Source organism: Bison bison, unplaced genomic scaffold (assembly GCF_000754665.1).
Source record: "Bison bison bison isolate TAMUID 2011002044 unplaced genomic scaffold, Bison_UMD1.0 scf7180017864478, whole genome shotgun sequence".
Taxonomy (NCBI): Eukaryota; Metazoa; Chordata; class Mammalia; order Artiodactyla; family Bovidae; genus Bison; species Bison bison.
In genome coordinates this window covers 1486581-1505434 of record NW_011495038.1, presented here as the reverse complement: position 1 = coordinate 1505434, position 18854 = coordinate 1486581, and the positions used below count along the sequence as shown (strand labels likewise).

At 39.6% G+C, this 18854-nt stretch overlaps 1 protein-coding gene across 4 annotated transcripts in view; it reads right to left on the bottom strand.

The window, feature by feature from the left end:
• Window positions 1–8279: 8279 nt before the first annotated feature.
• CEP57 (centrosomal protein 57kDa) overlaps window positions 8280–18854 on the bottom strand; it is a 41223-nt gene continuing 30648 nt past the window's right edge. For all 4 annotated transcript variants that reach the window (XM_010862116.1, XM_010862115.1, XM_010862119.1 and 1 more), the window contains exons 7-11: window positions 17704–17811; window positions 17079–17156; window positions 11301–11539; window positions 10605–10749; window positions 8280–9478 (exon numbers count right to left, since the gene is read on the bottom strand). In XM_010862116.1, coding sequence (XP_010860418.1) covers window positions 9248–9478; window positions 10605–10749; window positions 11301–11539; window positions 17079–17156; window positions 17704–17811 — 801 coding nt within the window. In that variant the 3' untranslated portion in view covers window positions 8280–9247. The remainder of the gene's footprint in view (window positions 9479–10604; window positions 10750–11300; window positions 11540–17078; window positions 17157–17703; window positions 17812–18854) is intronic.

Here is an 18854-nt window from a genome sequence, read left to right as displayed (position 1 = left end):
CTTTTAAACTTTGTCCTTGTTCTAAATTGTCTTAAGTTGCATTTGCAGAAATTTTTTTTTTTTTTTTTTGAGGAAAGGGTGTTTCATAGCAGCTGCTTTAAGAGAAATGTTCAATTTGAACTGACAGGGAATTCCCTGGTAAGTCCAGGGATTAGAACTCTGCACTTCCACTGCAGGGGGCATAGGTTCCACCCTGACTGGGGAACTAAGATCCTACATGCAGCCAAAAAAAAGATATGTAAAATTTGAACTGATAAATAATACTCAAAAATAGCATTTTTTTACTCGTTAACTCAGTAGACTGAACCTATGCCCTGCTCTTGATTTTGCAATGAGTAAGTATAATTTCTGTTATTAATATATCCAATATTAGCAATAAAGGACAGAAATAATATGGACCTAACAGAAGCAGAAAATTTTAAAAACAGATAGCAAAAATATACAGAAAAACTATACAAAAAAGGTCTTAATGACCAGGATAACCACAATGGTGTCATCACTCAACTAGAGCCAGACACCCTGGAGTGTGAAGTCAAGTGGGCCTTAGGAAGCATTACTACAAACAAAGGTAGTGGAGGAGATAGAATTCTAGCTGAGCTCTTTAAAATCCTAAGAGATCATGTTGTGAAAGTGGTGCACTCAGTCTGTGAGCAAATCTGGAAAATTCAGCAGTGGCCACAGGACTGGAAAAGTTCAGTTTTCATTCCATCCCAAAGAAGGGCGGTGCCAAAGAATGTTCAAACTACTGCCCAAGTGCACTCATTTCACATGCCAGTAAGGTAATGCTTAAAATTCTTTAAGCTAGGCTGCAATAGTACATGACCCTAGAACTCCAGATGTACAAGCTGGATTTAGAAAAGGCAGAGGAACCAGAGATCAAATTGCCAGCATCCATTGGATCATAGAAAACAAAGAAATTCCAAAAAAAAACATCTACTTCTGCTTTATTGACGACACTAAAGCCTTTGACTGGGTGGATGACAACAAACTGGAAGATTCTTCAAGAGATGGGAATACCAGACCACCTTACTGCCTCCTGAGAAACCTGTATGCCGGTCAAGGAGCAGCAGTTAGTATTGGACATGGAACAACGGACTGGTTCCAAATTGGGAAAGGAGTATGTCAAGGCTGTGTATTGTCACCCTGCTTATTTAACTCACATTTGGAGTACATCATGGGAAATGCCAGGCTGGATGAAGCTCAAGTTCTATCAAGATTTTTGGGAGAAATATCAATAACCTCAGATGTGCAGATGACACCACCCTAATGGCAGAAAACAAAGAACTAAAGAGCCTCTTGATGAAAGTGAAAGAGGAGAGTGAAAAAGCTGGCTTAAAACTCAACATTTAGAATACTATGATCATGGCATCTGGTCCCATCACTTCATGGCAAATAGATGCACAGACAGTGACAGACTTTATTTTCTTGGGCTCCAGAATCACTGCAGATGGTGACTGCAGCCATGAAATTAAAAGATGCTTGTTCCTTGTAAGAAAAAGCTATGGCAAACCTAAACAGCATACTAAAAAGCAGAGACATCACTTTTCCAATGAAGGTTTGTATAGTCAGAGCTAAGGTTTTTCCAGTAGTTATGTGTGGATTTGAGAGTTGAACCATAAAGAAGGCTGAGCACCAAAGAACTGATGCTTTTGAACTGTGGTGTTGGAGAAGACTTGAGAGTCCCATGGACTCAAGGAGATCAAACCAGTCAATCCTAAAGGAAATCAACCCTGGATATTCATTGGAAGGACTGATGCTAAAGCTGAAGCTCCAATACGTTGGCCACCTGATGCGAAGAACTGACTTATTGGAAAAGACCCTGATGCTGGGAAAGATTGAAGGCAGGAGAAGTGGGTGACAGAGGATGAGATGGTTGGATGGCATCACTGACTCAATGGACATGAGTTTGAGGAAACTCCAGGAGATGGTGAAGGACAGGGAGGCCTGGCGCGATGCAGGCCATGGAGTTGCAAAGAGTCGGACACAACTGAGCGACTGAACAACAGTAAGCAAAAGTGGTACCATGATGATTTGGTCATTGCCTGAAATTTGTTACAAGAATGTTTATAACAGTATTGACATGACCAGTCCGTTAATATTAAAGCTACGTTTTCTACTCCAAATACTTTCTAAATCCGTTCTCCATCCATTTTGCGATTTCCCTCACTTACCTTTGCGGGAGTCTCCGAAATGCAGTGCCTGTAAGATGACCCTGTAGTGAAGACGTCAGCATCATGATGGCACAAGTGCTTCCTTTTCTCTCCCTTTTACTTGTAACGAATCAGACATGCATAACCGGACAGAAGTGCCTCTGCACAGCACACCAGGACACCTGAGATTCCTCCATCTGCGTATCTGAAACTGGCTAGATGAATCCCCAGAGGAGGCCCGGGAGCTGGAGATTTGTGGTGACACCGGCTGCAGCGGCAGCGCCGACCTGCCCAGCAGAGGAGGGGCAAAGTGAAAGGGGCGAGTACAAGTCTGCCCAGCTCTGGGGCTGCAGTTGGAGGGTCCCACTGCTCTTCAGCAACACCCTGGGTTTCTGAGGAGAATCTCCATGACAGACCAGTAGTTAGTAAAGAGATTGAATCAGTAATCAAAAAATCAAAAATGCCACAACACAGAAAGCTGCAGAGCCAGATGGCTTCCTTGGTGAATTCTAGCAGTCATATAAAGAATCAATACAATCTTCCTCTTGCAAATACTGAGGAGGAGGGAACAATTGCACTTATCTACAAGTACATTGATACCAAAACCAGATGAGGATACAAGAAAATTAGACTCGTATCTCTGCTGAATACAGATACAGAAATCCTCTTAGCAAACCAAATTCAAGAACACATAAAAAGGATTATATACCATGACCAAATGGGACTGATCCCTAGTATGTAAGGATGGCTTAACATATGCAAATCAATAAATGTAATATATCATGTCAGTAAAGTGAAAGAAAAGCTACATGACCATTTCAGTAGATGCAAAAAAAGATAAACATCTTCCACGACAAAATACAACATCCTTTCATGATAAGAACCTTTAACAGATTGGGTAAAAAAAGAACATATGTCAGTAAAGGCTGTATGCCCCAAACCAACAGCTATCAATGGAGAAATGCTGAAAGTTTTCCCTCTAAGATCAAGAAGACAGTGAGGCCCACTCTCACCACTCTTGTTCTTTATAGTATTGGAATTCCTAGTTAGAGCAGCTAGGCAAGACAGAGAAAAGGCATCCAAAATCAGGAAGGAAAGAGTAAACTTCTCTATTTGCTGATGATTTGATTTTATACGGATATAATTGTGGTGTCAACCAAAAAACTATTGGAACTAATCAACATTTTCAATAAAGTTATATCATGCAGAAGTCAGTTGTATTCCTTTACAATAATGATGAAGTACTGAAAACTGTCCCACTCAAAATAGCATTAAAAGCAGTAAACTGTTGAGGAAAAGTTTAACCTAGGAAAGTGAAAGATCTGTACAATGAAAACTACAAGACTTTGTTGAAGGAAATCAAAGCGGACACAAATGGAAACACATCCTATGCCCATAGAATCGAAGAATTAAAATCGTTAAGATGACTGTTACTGCTCAAAGCTATCTATAGACTGAATGCAGTTCCCATGAAAATACCAAAGGCATTCTTTACAGACACAGAAGAAACAATCCAAAAATTTTTGTGGAACCACAAAACAAAACCCCAAATAGCCAAAACAATCCTGGGTAAAAAGAACTAAGCTGTGGGAATCATGTTTTCAGATTTCAAACTATACTATTAATACAAAACCACAGTAATAAAAACAGTATGTTACTGGCACAAGAAATAGACACACTGACCACTGGAATAGAAAGACCAGAATTAAATCCCACTGAGAGAAAAGGCAAAGTGTTGGTAGCTTAGTCGTGTCCACCTCTTTGTGACCCCCATGGGCTGTCGCCTGCCAGGCTCCTGTGTCCATGGAACTCTCCAGGCAACAATACTGGAGTGGGTTGCCATTCCCTTTCCCAGGGGATCTTCCTGACCCAGGGATTGAACTTTGGTCTCCTGCATTGCAGGCAGATTCTCTGCCATCTGAGTCACCAGGGAGGCCCCCAGTCAACGAACATTTGATGAGGGAGCCAGAACACCCAGTGGGGAAAGGTAGTCTCTTCAATAAAGTTCTGGGATACTGGAGAAACACATGCAGAACAAACCAAATTGGATGCCTGTGCTGTGCTTAGTCTTGTCTGGCTTTTTGCCACCCTGTGGACTGTAGCCCACCAGGCTCTGCCGTCTATGGGGATTCTCCAGGCAAGAATACTGCAGTGGATTGCCATGCCCTCCTCCAGGCAATCTTCCCAACCCAGGGATCGAACTCCTGCATTGCAGAAGATTCTTTACCTTCTGAGCCACCAGGGAAGCCCAAGAATACTCAAGTGGATAACCTATCTGTTCTCCAAGGGAACTTTCTGACCCAGGAATCAAACTGGGGTCTCCTGCATTGCAGGTGGATTCTTCAGCTGAACTAGCAAGGAATCCCAAATTGGATGCCTACCTAACGCCATTCACAAAACTTAAATAGTGGTGTTGTGAATAAAACAGCCTAATGTGATATTAATAAGGCAATGAGGGGCAATTTTTGAAATGTAATCAAAGAAGGCCTGCTTTGAATATATTAACATAAATCATACATTAAAATAATTAACTTGAAATGAATCAAAGCCTTAAACCTAAGACCTGATGCCATAAAACTTCTAGAAGGGAAGATGCGCAATATTGGTCTTGGCAATGATATTTTTTGGACATGATGCTAAAAGCACAAACAGAAGCGGAAAAGAAGGGAGACTACATCAAACTCAGAAGCTTCTGCACAGCAAGAGAGAGAAAGGATGAAAAAAATAGGCTAGTGAAAGGGAGAAAATTTTTACACCCCAGAGTAAGTCCCACTATAACAAACCTTCAAGCTGGGACTCTCAAAGACACAAACAGGCCTTCACAGGGCCAATCACGTAAGTTCAGGTGTCTGGCGTACATAATCGTGCCTGCATCCTCTACAAGTGGTTGTGCGTTTGTGCACTTTGCTGTATACTACCGTAGTGTACAGTACTTTATTTCCAGCCCAGGATGCACAGAAGCAAGCATAAAAGCAGTGGTGTATAACCAACTGTGTGAGTTGGGTACCTAGGCTAACTTTGTTGTACTTACAAACTGGACCTACGAATGTGCTCTTGGAATGGAACTGGTTCATACGTAGGGGACTTACTGTATTAAATAAGAGGTTAATATCCAAAATATATTTAAACAAAAATGCAACTGAGTAACAATGAAAAAAATCCAAATGAAAAATGGACAAAACTAAATGGACATTTTTCCAAAGAGGACATCAGAGTAGTCCATGGGTACATGAAAAGATGTTCAGCATGCCTAACCTGCAGGGAAATGGAAATAAAAACCACAGTGAGGTACCAACCATACCTGTTAGAATGGTTGTCATCAAGAAGATACGTAACAGGTGCTGTCTGGTGAGGCTGTGGAGAAAAGGGAACCCTTATACAGTTGCCAGTTAAGAGGGGTGAACTGTGCAGGTCCACTCGGATGTTTTTCAATAGTTAGATACTACAGTACGACATGATCTGAGGTTGGATTTGTGGGTGCAGACATACTGTTCAAGGGTTAACTGTACACAGTTGATGGGAATGTAAACTGGTCCAACTGTTATGTAAAATACAGAGGTTCATCAAAAAATTAAAAATAGATCTCATACTTCCAGGTAAGGAACCAAAGTAAGTGAAAATAGGATTTCAAAGAAAATAATGCATTATTCCCATGTTTACTGCAGCATTATTCACAGCAGCCAAGATATGGAAGCAACCTAAATCCATCAGTGAGTGAATGGATACAAATAATGGATATATACACACAGAATATTATTCAGCCTTGAGAAAGGATTCCAGTCATTTGCAACATGGAGGAGCCCTGAGCACATTACGCTAAGTCAGAGAAGGACACTGTATGGTCTCATATGTTGACTCTAAAAACATCAAACTTATAAAAATCAGTAAAATAGTGGTTAGCAGGAGATGGACAAGATTGATGTTAAGGGTACAAACTTGCAACAAGTAGTAAATAACCCATAGAGAGAATGCACAATATAATGAGTGCAGACAACAATATTGAACTATAGTTATATAATGTGATAAATGGCACTACAGTGGCAATCATATTACAATATATAAATGTATCAAAGTAACACACTATACACCTTGAATTTGTACATTACATGTCAAATTTGTTCTATTTGAAAACCTTACAATAAAGATGTTTTTAACAAAGCTACTTACAAGCTGTGTTCCAGCAGTGTCATTTCAGGGATTGGAAGTGACACCCATTTTGAAATGCATGTAGTTAAGTATTTAGGAAGACATAATAAAGATTGTTTCCAACAAAGCTACTTGATGCTGTATTCAGCAGTATTATTTCAGTGCATGCAAGTGATACCCATTCTGTAATGCATGTGTTCAAACACACACACTTGTAATAAAGGTGTTCCTAACAGAACTAAAAGATAATCCACTGGGGTGTGTTTGGAAGCTGGGGAGAGCAGTCTTAGCACTTTTATATCTACACTTATACTATGTTTATCTGACTATTGGTTGCACAGGTCTACTTTTTCCTTTATGATTAGGGATATGAAATTTACAGACAAACTTGTGTGGTTAAGTCAAAGCTCCTGAGTCTCCTGGCACTTGTCTGCTTACCCTTCTATTCTCACTGGCATAAACTCAACTTTTATGTACAAGTACTACTCAACTGGTCCCAATTCTCCTGTGTAAAGTGCAGATTCCTGCATCCTTGCCTTTGTTTCGTTATCCTGTGGACCTGAAACTGTTCTCCCTCAAGGCCATTGCTGTTGCGTGGGTGAGGAGTCATTGCCTTCCCCAGGAAATGATCCTTGCTTCACCACTCCCTTCTCTGCCCCGCCCCGCCTCCCTCTGCACCACCACAGCACTGCGCACCCCACCCACCACTGTCCCCGGAACGCATCGTCAATGCAGTAAAAGGCCTAATATGCTTAGTGACCACAGCCACTGCATTTCATGCTGCTTGTCTAGACAAAATCCTAGAACTCCATTTCAACCCCAGGCAAAAAGGAATCTCTTTAATATCTACTCAATGTGTTCACTAGCACTAAATTGGGAAAGGAGTACATTAAGGCTGTATATTGTCACCCTGCTTATTTAACTTACTTGCAAAGTACATCATGAGAAACACTGGGCTGGAGGAAGAAGCACAAGCTGGAATCAAGATTGCTGGAAAAATATCAATAACCTCAGATATGCAGGTGACACCACCCTTATGGCAGAAAGTGGAAGAGGAACTAAAAAGCCTCTTGATGAAAGTGAAAGAGGAGAGTGAAAAAGCTGGCTACAAACTCAACATTCAAAAAACGAAGATCATGGCATCTGGTTCCATCTCTTCATAGCAAATAGATGGGGAAATAATGGCAACAGTGACAGATTTTATTTTCTTGGGCTCCAAAATCTGCAACCATGAAATTAAAAGACGCTTGCTCCTTGGAAGTAAAGTTATGACCAACCTAGACAGCATATTGAAAAGCAGAGACATTATTTTGCTGACAAAGGTCCGTCTAGTCAAAACTAGGGGTTTTCCAGTAGTCATGTATGGATGTGAGAGTTGAACTATAAAGAAAGCTGAGTGCCGAAGAACTGATGCTTTTGAACTGTGGTGATGGAGAAGACTCTTGAGAGTCCCTTGGACTGCAAGGAGATCCAACCAGTCCATCCTAAAGGAGATCAGTCCTGAATATTTATTGGCAGGTCTGATGCTGAAGCTGAAACTCCAATACTTTGGCCACCTGATGTGAAGAACTGACTCAGTGAAAAAGACCCTGATGCTGGGAAAGATTGAAGGCGGGAGAAGAAGGGGACGACAGAGGATGAGATGTTGGATGGCATCACTGACTCGATGCACGTGAGTTTGAGGAAACTCGGGAGATAGTGAAGGACAGGGAAGCGTGGCGTGCTGCAGTTCATGGGGTTGCAGAGAGTCAGACGTGACTGAGAGACTTAACAACAATAAAGAGTGTCTTATATACTGTGAGACAGTTCAGTTTTGTTGGATCTGGTTTCTGTGTAAGCATGAAAAAGGCAAATTATGTATTAAATACCATATATCCTTACTGTTTCTCATAAGAGGTTAATGTTCTATTTAAAAATGTATTTTTTTGAGAGATTACAACAAATAAAGCCTTTATTAACAGGCTGCTAAGGAAAATTTCAGTGTTTCCTTAAAAAAGCTGCTTTATTGATTTCAGTGGCAAATTTATAAAGTTAACATGTCTTGAACTATTCAAAACTATGATTCACATTATTAACAATGACAATTACATGTGTACAGTTAATATTGCACTCATACTGTACACAGAATTAAATAATCAGGGATTTTGAGTTTAAGATTAAAAACCATAATGCCTTGAAATGAATAGCATGATTACAAACAGGTATTATCTAAAAATACATATGTATATACTTTACAACACCTCCCTTTCTCTCTTCATTTGAAAACCTCATTTACGTCATTAACAATTTGTTTATAGTTTTAAAAATGCTTTTGTGATTTTCACATTTAACTGATTTAAAATGAATGCATCTTTAAAAATTTTAATGGTGAATTAACATCAATGCAAGTGTATTTAATACTGACCAATGTCTGTAATGTCAAAAAGCAAAATAAAGCAATCCTCTTAAATATGTATAAATATTTAAATATAGAAAACCTCCATCAGTAGTCAAAATGGAGCATATTTAATGGTTGTATTGAAAAGTAAAAGCAGGCGATTCATGCCAGGGAAGATTTAAAAATGAGACTTTTCAAACAAACACTGCCTATGGGATAGCCTCATACTTTGATAATTTAAACCTAATTTTACTTATATAATAGAACTATTTAAAAAAATCACACCCACAAGTAAAAAATTGGTAATTTGTTTACAAAGTGCAATATCTCAGTACAGCAAATTCATCTCAAACAAAGAAACAGAGTATGTGTGGCTTCTTGGCCTTTAAAACTACCCCCCGTTTCTGTTTAGATGGCTACCATTTAGTTGTGATGTGTGGCACAAGAAGCCTACGTAATGAAGCGTGGGTCCCTAAATGCCTGCTATTAAGTAATTCCAACATGAGACCTGGAAAGTCAATATCTGATTGATGAGGTACAGATTATGTGAATAAAATTTATGACCTGGTACCAGTCAGTAATCCCAACACAAACTATTGCTTTGTAATGAATTCTGTATGGATTGCATATCTTTCAATAACTGAAGATTTTTCCTGCTTTTTTCTCCAGGTCTCGGTTTGGCAAAGTCCTTCTTATTTGTGGTCCCTGTGGTTGTAGAACGGCTGCTGCTGTTTCCTTCCTCATCAAGAGTCTTTCTGGTGGCTTTTAATTCCTTCTTCTGCTTCTCCAACTTTTGCTTCTCCAGCTATACCAAAAAACCAAGGCAAGAAAGAAAAAGGAAAGATTAATAAAAACATATGCTTGCAAAAACTGGTATTTTTAACTCTCATGCTAACTAAAACACATATATATATTTTTTTCCCCTGGGTTTTTTTTAAAGCCTTCAAAAACCTATTGTACTAGTGTATAGTGACATCAAAACAAGAGGAGAAATCAATTCTGGTGCTACACCAGAAGTTAGGATAATGCTGCCAAATGCAGGACAGGGTGTGTGAGAAGCAAGAAGGTTTGGGGGAAGTCAAGGAGGAGGCAAAAACTCCCACACGGGTAATGGAAGACAAGAAGGATTTTAAATAAATGAGGAAGAGAAAGGCATTCTTGAAACTAGTCTGAGCAGAGAGAAGCATGTTCTGGATAGATGGAATGTAATGGTTATGTATTAGTACTATGAAAAGGATTTTTTAATTTTATTATCTCTCTTTTAGAATAATTTAATTTCAAAGAGGGAGCTTTATTTTTACTTTAGCTGTTGGCTAAAATAAATTGCTGCTGGTGTTTAATTAGAAAAAGGTAAATTTAATGTACAGAAAACATTAACCCTGGTAGTCCGGTGGTTAAGAATCTGCCTCCCAGTGCAGGGAACACAGGTTCAATCCCTGCTTCCTGGAAGCTTCCACATGTCTCGGGGCAACTAAGCCCGTGTACCATAGCTCCTGAGCCTGCACGCCATCATCACTGAGCCCACGCGCTGCAACCACTGGAGCCCACGGGTAGAGCCTGTGCTCTGCCAAAGAGAAGCCACCACCACGAGAAGCCCACGCACCACAACCCGCCAAAAGCAGTGAAGACCCAGTGCAGCCAAACACAGAGAAATCTCTTTCATGTAAGAACATTAAATATATTCAGTACTTGGAAGATGTATTTCAGATGATAAAATCTACTCCAAGAGACTACAAGACAGTGTCTTCCTAGCTTGCTTAACACCAGTTCTTAATAACTAATGAACTGAATTAGTAAATATCTACAATAAGGAAATATTTCTTATAGCTATCTATGATACAATGTCATCAATATACTTGAAGGAAAGGGTTTTTTGTTCTGTTTTATTCTTGTTTTTTAATCATTAGAAATGGGTAAAGGAAAACAGTTACCTGGGCTTGATATTTTCGCACTTTAGTTATCTGATTGGCTTTTGCCTCCATCCTTCCCACTAACGCCTCCAGTTCACACTCTAAGTTGTCTTTCAGTTCAACAGTTGGTGATTCTTGGATAAGTTTTGCAAGCTGCTGGTGATCACTATATAAAACACAGAAGAGGGCTTCGTTTCCTATGTTACACAGCTAAGTCCACTACATCTCCCTCACCATGGGATCCCTGCTTTGCCCATTAAAACGTGACTCATTTTTTTTAAATAGAGCAAATTTCCTTATTATTAATGATAGTAAAGAAGTCCAAAAAGGGTACCAGAGGCAAAGGAAAAAGTTTAAAGCACTAATTATCTATCTCCCCCACAGAGCATTACATAATGTAGAAAAGGAAAGCCCAGAGAAGGATTCTTGTCCTTCACTCACTTCCTAACTTATCAGTTACATTTAGATAAACGTAACTAAACTTCTGGTCTTCAAAACATTTAACAGTAATAGAAAAGGGAGACACTTTGCCCAGAAGAGCTGTTATTTGTTAAAGTCCTAGTAACTTGTTGAGTGATTGGTAAAATGATTGTGTTCAGTAAATATTTCTTGAAGTATTTAAATATGATAGAATTATTAAAGTCACCAAGAAGTTAAAATGAGGTTTTAGAATTAAATGAAATTAAAAAAAAAAAAAAAGGAAACAGTGAAACTCACAAGCTCATTTGCCCAAATTCATCTTGTAAAGTCTGTAGGACTTCAGACAGCTCTTCATTAACACTGCTAGAGGAGGGAGGTGTTGCTGACTTCTTGCTCTTCCCAGTTCGTGAAGACACTTGTTTTGCCAAAGGGATACTGCTGACTACGCGATCGTTGCACAAGACTTTGCTGTGTTGCTTCATTAGATGCAAGACATGCTGAACATTGGCTACCACTGCATGGCTGGGGCTGGTGGACTGAAGAAAAGAGAAGTAATTGAAGCCACATCTTCTGGAAAAATGTTTTTACCCCCTAACCTGGGTAAAAAGACTCTTTCCTTTCCCACAAAACCCCTATGATACAAACTTCCAACATTACAAGTGCATTTCCAGTCTGCGTCTTACGCTCCACCCTGCTGTCATGCATGTGGCTTAGTGCCCACCTCTGTCAGTTATGGAAGAACATCCCAACTGTCTGTCCTCCTGTTCCCTGTCTCTTAACTCCACAGTGCTATCAGTTGTCCTCCTAAAATATTATTCTGGTCATGTTCTCCTATTTAACACAATCTGATCTTAGGCCCGCTGACTCTAAATGTACAAACTCCTCGCAGAGAAATCAAGGCCCTGTGGACACTAAGCTGCAACTTCGACACCTCAGCCTTATGTCCCAGTGTCTCCTACCTGCTCTGCACTCTTTCAGTAAACTGTACTTGCACATGCCATTTCTTTCATGTGCCAATAAAAAGAAAAGTACACAGTTCCTTATATGCTTTGTAAAGACTTTCTTAAAACCTCCAGTTCATTCATTGGTCTAGTCTCAGATGACCTATGGCATGTATCTCTATCACAGCATTTATCACAATAGATTGTTAACTGCATTTGCATGTCTATTTCATCTATTAAATAGTGTAAGTACTTCCAGGTGATAGAGACTGTTACCATATTTATTTCGCTGTCCTCTAGTAGGAAGCACTAAGTTCATGTCTGACATATAAACAGCAGCAAAAACCTGGCAGCCCTCTCAAAACATTTTTGTTTTTGAACACTAAACAACTGTCTCAATGTGCAATTTCAATGTATAAACAGACAGTTGGGCCAACTTGGCTCCATAAGCATCAGCTAGACAGACTGTTTAAAATGCAGATTCCTGGGCAGCACTCCCTACTCAATCAGTTCAGGGTCAAGGCTTAGAAATTTACATTTAAAATTTGCCAATTGATTCTTATCAGCCAGATTTGCAAACCACTCTGCTAAGTTAAACAGATGCTTTGTTTACCCTAGTTTTTATGGTTAGGTAGCAAATCGAATTTAATAATTAAATTAAACACTTAAATTGGTATTAGCTTTCCTGGTGGCTCAGGTGGTAAAGAATCTGCCTGCAATGCAGGAGACCTGGGTTCAATCCCTGGGTTGGGAAGATTCTCTGGAGGAGGGCATGGGTACCCACTGTAGTATTATTGCCAAGAGAATTCCATGGACAGAGGAGCCTGGCGGGCTACTATCGATGGGGTCACAAAGAGTTGGACATGACTGACTGTGTATATAATATACAAAGATGCATATACAACATCCAAGTGGGGTTTATTCTAGGGATGCAATGATACTTCAGTATGTGAAAATGAATCCATGTAATCCAGCATATCAATAAGGTGAGAAAGAAAAACCACATAACCATTATCACTTGAAAAAAAGCATGTGAAAAACTCCAATACCCATTAAGGGTATAAACTTTTAGCAAACTAGGAAGAGAGAGAAATTTCCTCAAGTTGATGAAGAGCATAGACAAAGAGCTTAAACCTAATATCATACTTATTGGTGAAAGACTGAATGCTTTCCCCTGAAGACCAGAAAAAGGCAAGGATGTCCACTCTCATCATTGTTACTTACAACATGATACAGGAAATCCTAGCCTGTGCAGTAACACAAGAGAGAAGTAAAAAGGTACGCAAATTAGAAAGGAAGAAATAAACTATCCTTATTTACATATGACATGATTTTTTACACAGAAAAGCTTCAGTTCAGTCGCTCAGTCATGTCCGACTCTTTGAGACCCCATGGATGCAGCACGCCAGGCCTCCCTGCCCATCACCAACTCCCGGAGTTTACTCAAACTCGTGTCCATGGAGTCAGTGAGGCCATAGAAAAGCTTAAGTAAATAATAATAATAAAAAAAAAATTCCTAGGACTAATAAGTGAATTCAGCAAGGTCACAGAATGTAAGATAAACATACAAAGCCCAAACATACTACTAATGATCATGTAGAAACAAGTTGAAACTCAACACAATTCACAACTGCTAAAAAAAACTGAATACAAATCTAACAAAACTGGTATGGGACTAATATGTTGAAAGGCCTGATGAAAGAAATCAATGATCTAAATAAATCAGAGATACACCATTCTCACGGCTATCAACAAGGATGTCAATTCTCCCTAACTAATACATTCCTATCAAAATCCCAGCACGACATATTTTTGGTAGAGAAGTTTAGTCTAAAATTCACATGGAAAGATGAAGTAGAAAAGCTTAAAGAATTTTGAAATTCTTTTTTGTTACTTTTCTGACCCTCCTTAAGACAATTTTATGTCTACTGAATTTAGAAATGAAAAAACTGTAACTTGTATTTGTCTTAAATTTCATTTTTTTCTAGCAATTAACTTTTATTGCATTTTACAAGTGTATTAGTTTATGACAATGTATAAATAAAAATAACTGGCCTTCACACTAGACAGTTTGGGATATACTCAAATTGATAGCACATTCTTAGCTGTTTGAATAATATTTCACAAAAAGCACAAATTATAACTTGTAGAGACCTCAGGGCACCTAAAACTATCACAACACTGTTATACTGGCTCTGTGGGAGAAGCCAAGGGTGGGATGATTTCAGAGAATAGCACTGAAACGTGTGTATTACCATTTGTGAAAGAGATCGCCAGTCCAAGTTCAACGCAACAAACGGGGCTTGCAAAGCCAGTGCACTGGGACAACCCAGAGGGACGGGATGGGGAGGGAGGGGGGTCTGGGATGAGGGACACATGTACACCCATGGCTGATTCATGTCAAATGTATGGCAAAACCACTACAATACTGTAAAGTAATTAGCCTCCAATTAAAATTTAAAAAGTTGAAAAAAAGATGACTTTGGGTTGAAAACCCTATCTTTGAACCTGCCCTATTCAATCTATTAATGACGTCAATGGGAATTACCAAAGATAAGCAAATTAAATTTGGGGATAATACAAATACAACAGAAAACTGAACTAATCTAACATGGGTTCAGTTCAGTTCAGTTCAGTCGCTCAGTCGTGTCTGACTCTTTGCGACCCCATGAATCACGCATGCCAGGCCTCCCTGTCCATCACCAACTCCCGGAGTTCACTCAGACTCACGTCCATTGAGTCAGTGATGCCATCCAGCCACTCTCATCCTCCTCTGTCGTCCCCTTCTCCTCCTGCCCCCAATCCCTCCCAGCATCAGAGTCTTTTCCAATGAGTCAACTCTTCGCATGAGGTGGCCAAAATATTGGAGCCTTAGCTTTAGCATCAATCCTTCCAATGAACACCCAGGACTGATCTCCTTTAGGATGGACTGTTTGGATCTCCTTGCAGTCCAAGGGACTCTCTAGAGTCTTCTCCAACACCACAGTTCAAAAGCATCAGTTCTTTGGTGCTCAGCTTTCTTCATAGTCCAATTCTCACATCCATACATGACCACTGGAAAAACCGTAGCCTTGACTAGACGGACCTTTGTTGGCAAAGTAATGTCTCTGCTTTTCAACATGCTATCTAGGTTGGACATAACTTTTTTCCTAAGGAGTAACTGTCTTAGTGACATGAAATCTATTGTTGTAAATTTTACTCAGTGGGGTTTTTTCTGCTCTCAGGGATACATATAGATGATGATGAACTTTTGAAGATAGCTTTATTTTTATTCTTACCTTCTTCTAGGTTACTAAATGTTTTTCTTCAGCGATTCATGATAAGATGTGCTTTGTGAGTTCCTTAACCACTTCACTCCATTGCTTCCTAAACTGAATATAGGCCTCTCAATTTGTGACCAGCACAGAATAGAGTGTCATGTTCTGGAGGTCTAGGAATTCAGCCTAGTATCTAATTCATGTTACAGGGAAGCCTAACATCCCTTTCACTCATTAATTCCAGAGTCAACTAAAGTTGACTTTTACTCAGGTCTTTTACTTAGTCTTAGCATCAGCCTTTCTAGGTCCTATATCTGTGGAATTGATTTTTTTACACAGAATTTTTAATTAAATGAAGCACACTATAGGAATTGATTCACCCTTTGCCAACAAAGGTCCATCTAGTCAAGTACTTTGGCCACCTCATGCGAAGAGTTGACTCATTGGAAAAGACTCTGATGCTGGGAGGGATTGGGGGCAGGAGGAGAAGGGGACGACAGAGGATGAGATGGCTGGATGGCATCACTGACTCAATGGACGTGAGTCTGAGTGAACTCCGGGAGTTGGTGATGGACAGGGAGGCCTGGCGTGCTGCGATTCACGGGGTCGCAAAGAGTCAGACACGACTGAGCGACTGAACTGAACTGAAGCATTTCCAAGTAAAGCCTTATAGAAACGTGAAGGGCTGTCTGAGGTATAATGAGGTTTCATCAGTAGTGTGTTTGGACAGAGTCTAGGACCATTATGCTGAATGTTTACATAATGAAAACATTGGACGGGGAACTGTTATTAAATGGGTTCCAAATATAACTGAACATCAGACTGAGACTGGGCACCAATTAAATATACTTTCTAGGCCCCACACCTAAACAATTCTGATTTAGTAGAATTGTGGTGAGGCTTCATAATCTGCTTTTTCAAATGCACAGTCAATGATTCTGATACAGCTGGTCATCCTTTAAGAAACTGTTTCCAGCCCAACTCAGAGATTCTATGGCAAAGCAGAACCATGGTTAGGAGCAACAGATGACAAGAAAAAACGTAGGTCAAAAGGTATCTGCAATCCAAGAAGAGGTTAATAAATTTAGGGTAAAGGACAGCCAATGGCAAAATTTTTAAGGAATGATTTGTGCCACGTACATCTATAAAGGACAAGTGGAAAAGCTAGGAAATTGTTCCTTCCCCAAGCTTTCACTGAGAATTTACTGTGGGTTAAAGTAAATAAATAAAATGTATTCCTCAAGCCTCTGAAACTCACTATCTAGAGTTCGGTATTCAAGGTATTGAAACAGCCAGCAACACAAACATTAATGAAAAAAGTGGTATAAACTAATACAATGTTAAGCACTTCTTAGAAATCATCCAGTACTTGCTGATATTTGACAAAATTACCATCTCCACATTTTTAAGCACTAAAGGAACTTAAGATTCAAGTCTATGTGTGGCTGCTTCTCCGAGAATCAATCCTTAAGCAATAAGCATGTGAAGACAAAGAGGACGTGACTTCTTTTCACTTAAATGTCTTCAATCTATACCTAAATACAAATCAACAGAGCTGATATGAAAATTCTGGTGCTACAAATATACAGTTTCCCATTTCCTTTCCTAACCATAACCATACCTTCACCAAACCAGGGTCTCTGCTTTTGTTCATTACTTCCTTCCACATACACTCCACCTGCTTTAAAGTGTCCCACCGAGCCCTCCCCCTGTTCCCCAGTCCTATAAAACTTTCTTCCATCTCCTTCTTACAACACTAGGATCCCTTGGTAAAAAAGCAGAATAAGTTTTCACCATTTATAGGTATACAGGCAAATGAGTGGATTTAATTCAAAGATCTAAGTTGTACAAAAAAATTCAGAGTTCAACCAACTCACCTTTCCAGCTACAAATGGCATATCACCCAAGCATAATCGATAATGTGGCTGTACAGCAAAATAGTTCCTAGAACCCTTCTGCATGGAAGAGAAAAAAGGAAAGAACTTTTACTCACATGACGGTAAGAGCTGCCTATATAAGACTAACCTGCAATTTCACATAACTGTTGGGCTCCTGCTTGTTTTATCTCTACTGGCATTACGGCCAGTGCTCCTCATAATACTTTTCAACACACATCTTACCCCAAGGAAAGGCTAAGAAAGAAAAAAAATAGTACCTGACAAAACAGCAGTTAGTGTCAGTAGAGAAATTCTCTGTGTGTCTATATGCATGTACATACGTATACACACACACAAACTTTCAAGAGCAAAGGGTAATTAATGCAATACTGAATAATAACTAATATTTGTGCAGTGCTACGTAGTTCTAAAATGTTTTCATATTCATCATCTCACTGTTAGGGTTAAAATTTAGAAGGTATTACTTATCCCCATTTTCCCAATGAAGAAACTTAGAATGAAACAGATTTTACTCATCCAAGATTGACGGACCACATGGTTTATGAGTACTTTCACATAAACTATGCCTAGCAATAAACAGTACCTTATGGTTCTTTTTTCATACCTTTTCTGGTGGTTTTGACTTCTTTTTTTTAATTCTTTTTGTATTGGGAACACATGAAGTTGCCTTATCTTCATAGATAAGTCTATTTACTTCTAGACCAGTCTGCAACTAGGAAAAACATGAGAGCCTAAAGTTAATATTGAAGAAATAAAAGTTATGACTCAATGCCACGTAAAGGCCTACACAAAACCTACAGCACTGTCATACAGTACAGATTAAAAAACACATCACAGCTGTGTAACTGTGTCTTGTCATAGCTATGTAACTATGCCTTGAGTCAATCTGTGAACATGTGTCCACAATTTTAAATCAATACCACGCTCTCATTTTATCTTGAAGTACTGTCCTATAATTTGTCCTTTGACTTAGCCTGGCTCCTTTTAGTTCTTTATTTGAGGTTGGTCTTTAAATTTTATCTAACAAGTTAAAGCCAATATTTCTAACTCAACCAACGTTTCAGTATTTTCTTCTTTTCATACACAGCATGTACAACAGTGCTAGACACAAAGCAGCTGGACAACAAAGTACAATCTTCCTCTTTTAAAAGCTCATACGCTTAATGTAAGAAAAAGGAACTGGAAATCTATGTCCAAAGGAACTGGAAGGTATGTCAGAGAATGTAATTAAGCCCTTTTCTCTAGAAGCTTGCTGCTGCTAAGTCACTTCAGTCGTGTCCGACTCTGTGCGACCCCATAGACGGCAGCCCACCAGGCTCCGCCGTCCCTGGGATTCTCCAGGCAAGAACACTGGAGTGGGTTGCCATTTCCTTCTCCAATGCATGAAAGTGAAAAGTGAAGGTGAAGTCGCTCAGTCGTATCCGACCCTTAGTGACCCCATGGACTGCAGCCTACCAGGCTCCTCCATCCATGGGATTTTCCAGGCAAGAGTACTGGAGTGGGGTGCCACTGCCTTCTCCATCTAGAAGCTTAGTAACTACATTAATTTAATACAGTGAAAATGAAAGTGAAAGTGAAGTCGCTCAGTCGTGTCCGACTCTTTGTGACCCCATGGACTGCAGCCTACCAGGCTCCTCCATCCATGGGGTTCTCCAGGCAAGAGTACTGCAGTGGGGTGCCATTGTCTTCTCCAGGAGATCTTTCCAACCCAGGGATCGAACCCAGGTCTCCCGCATTTCAGGAAGACGCTTTAAC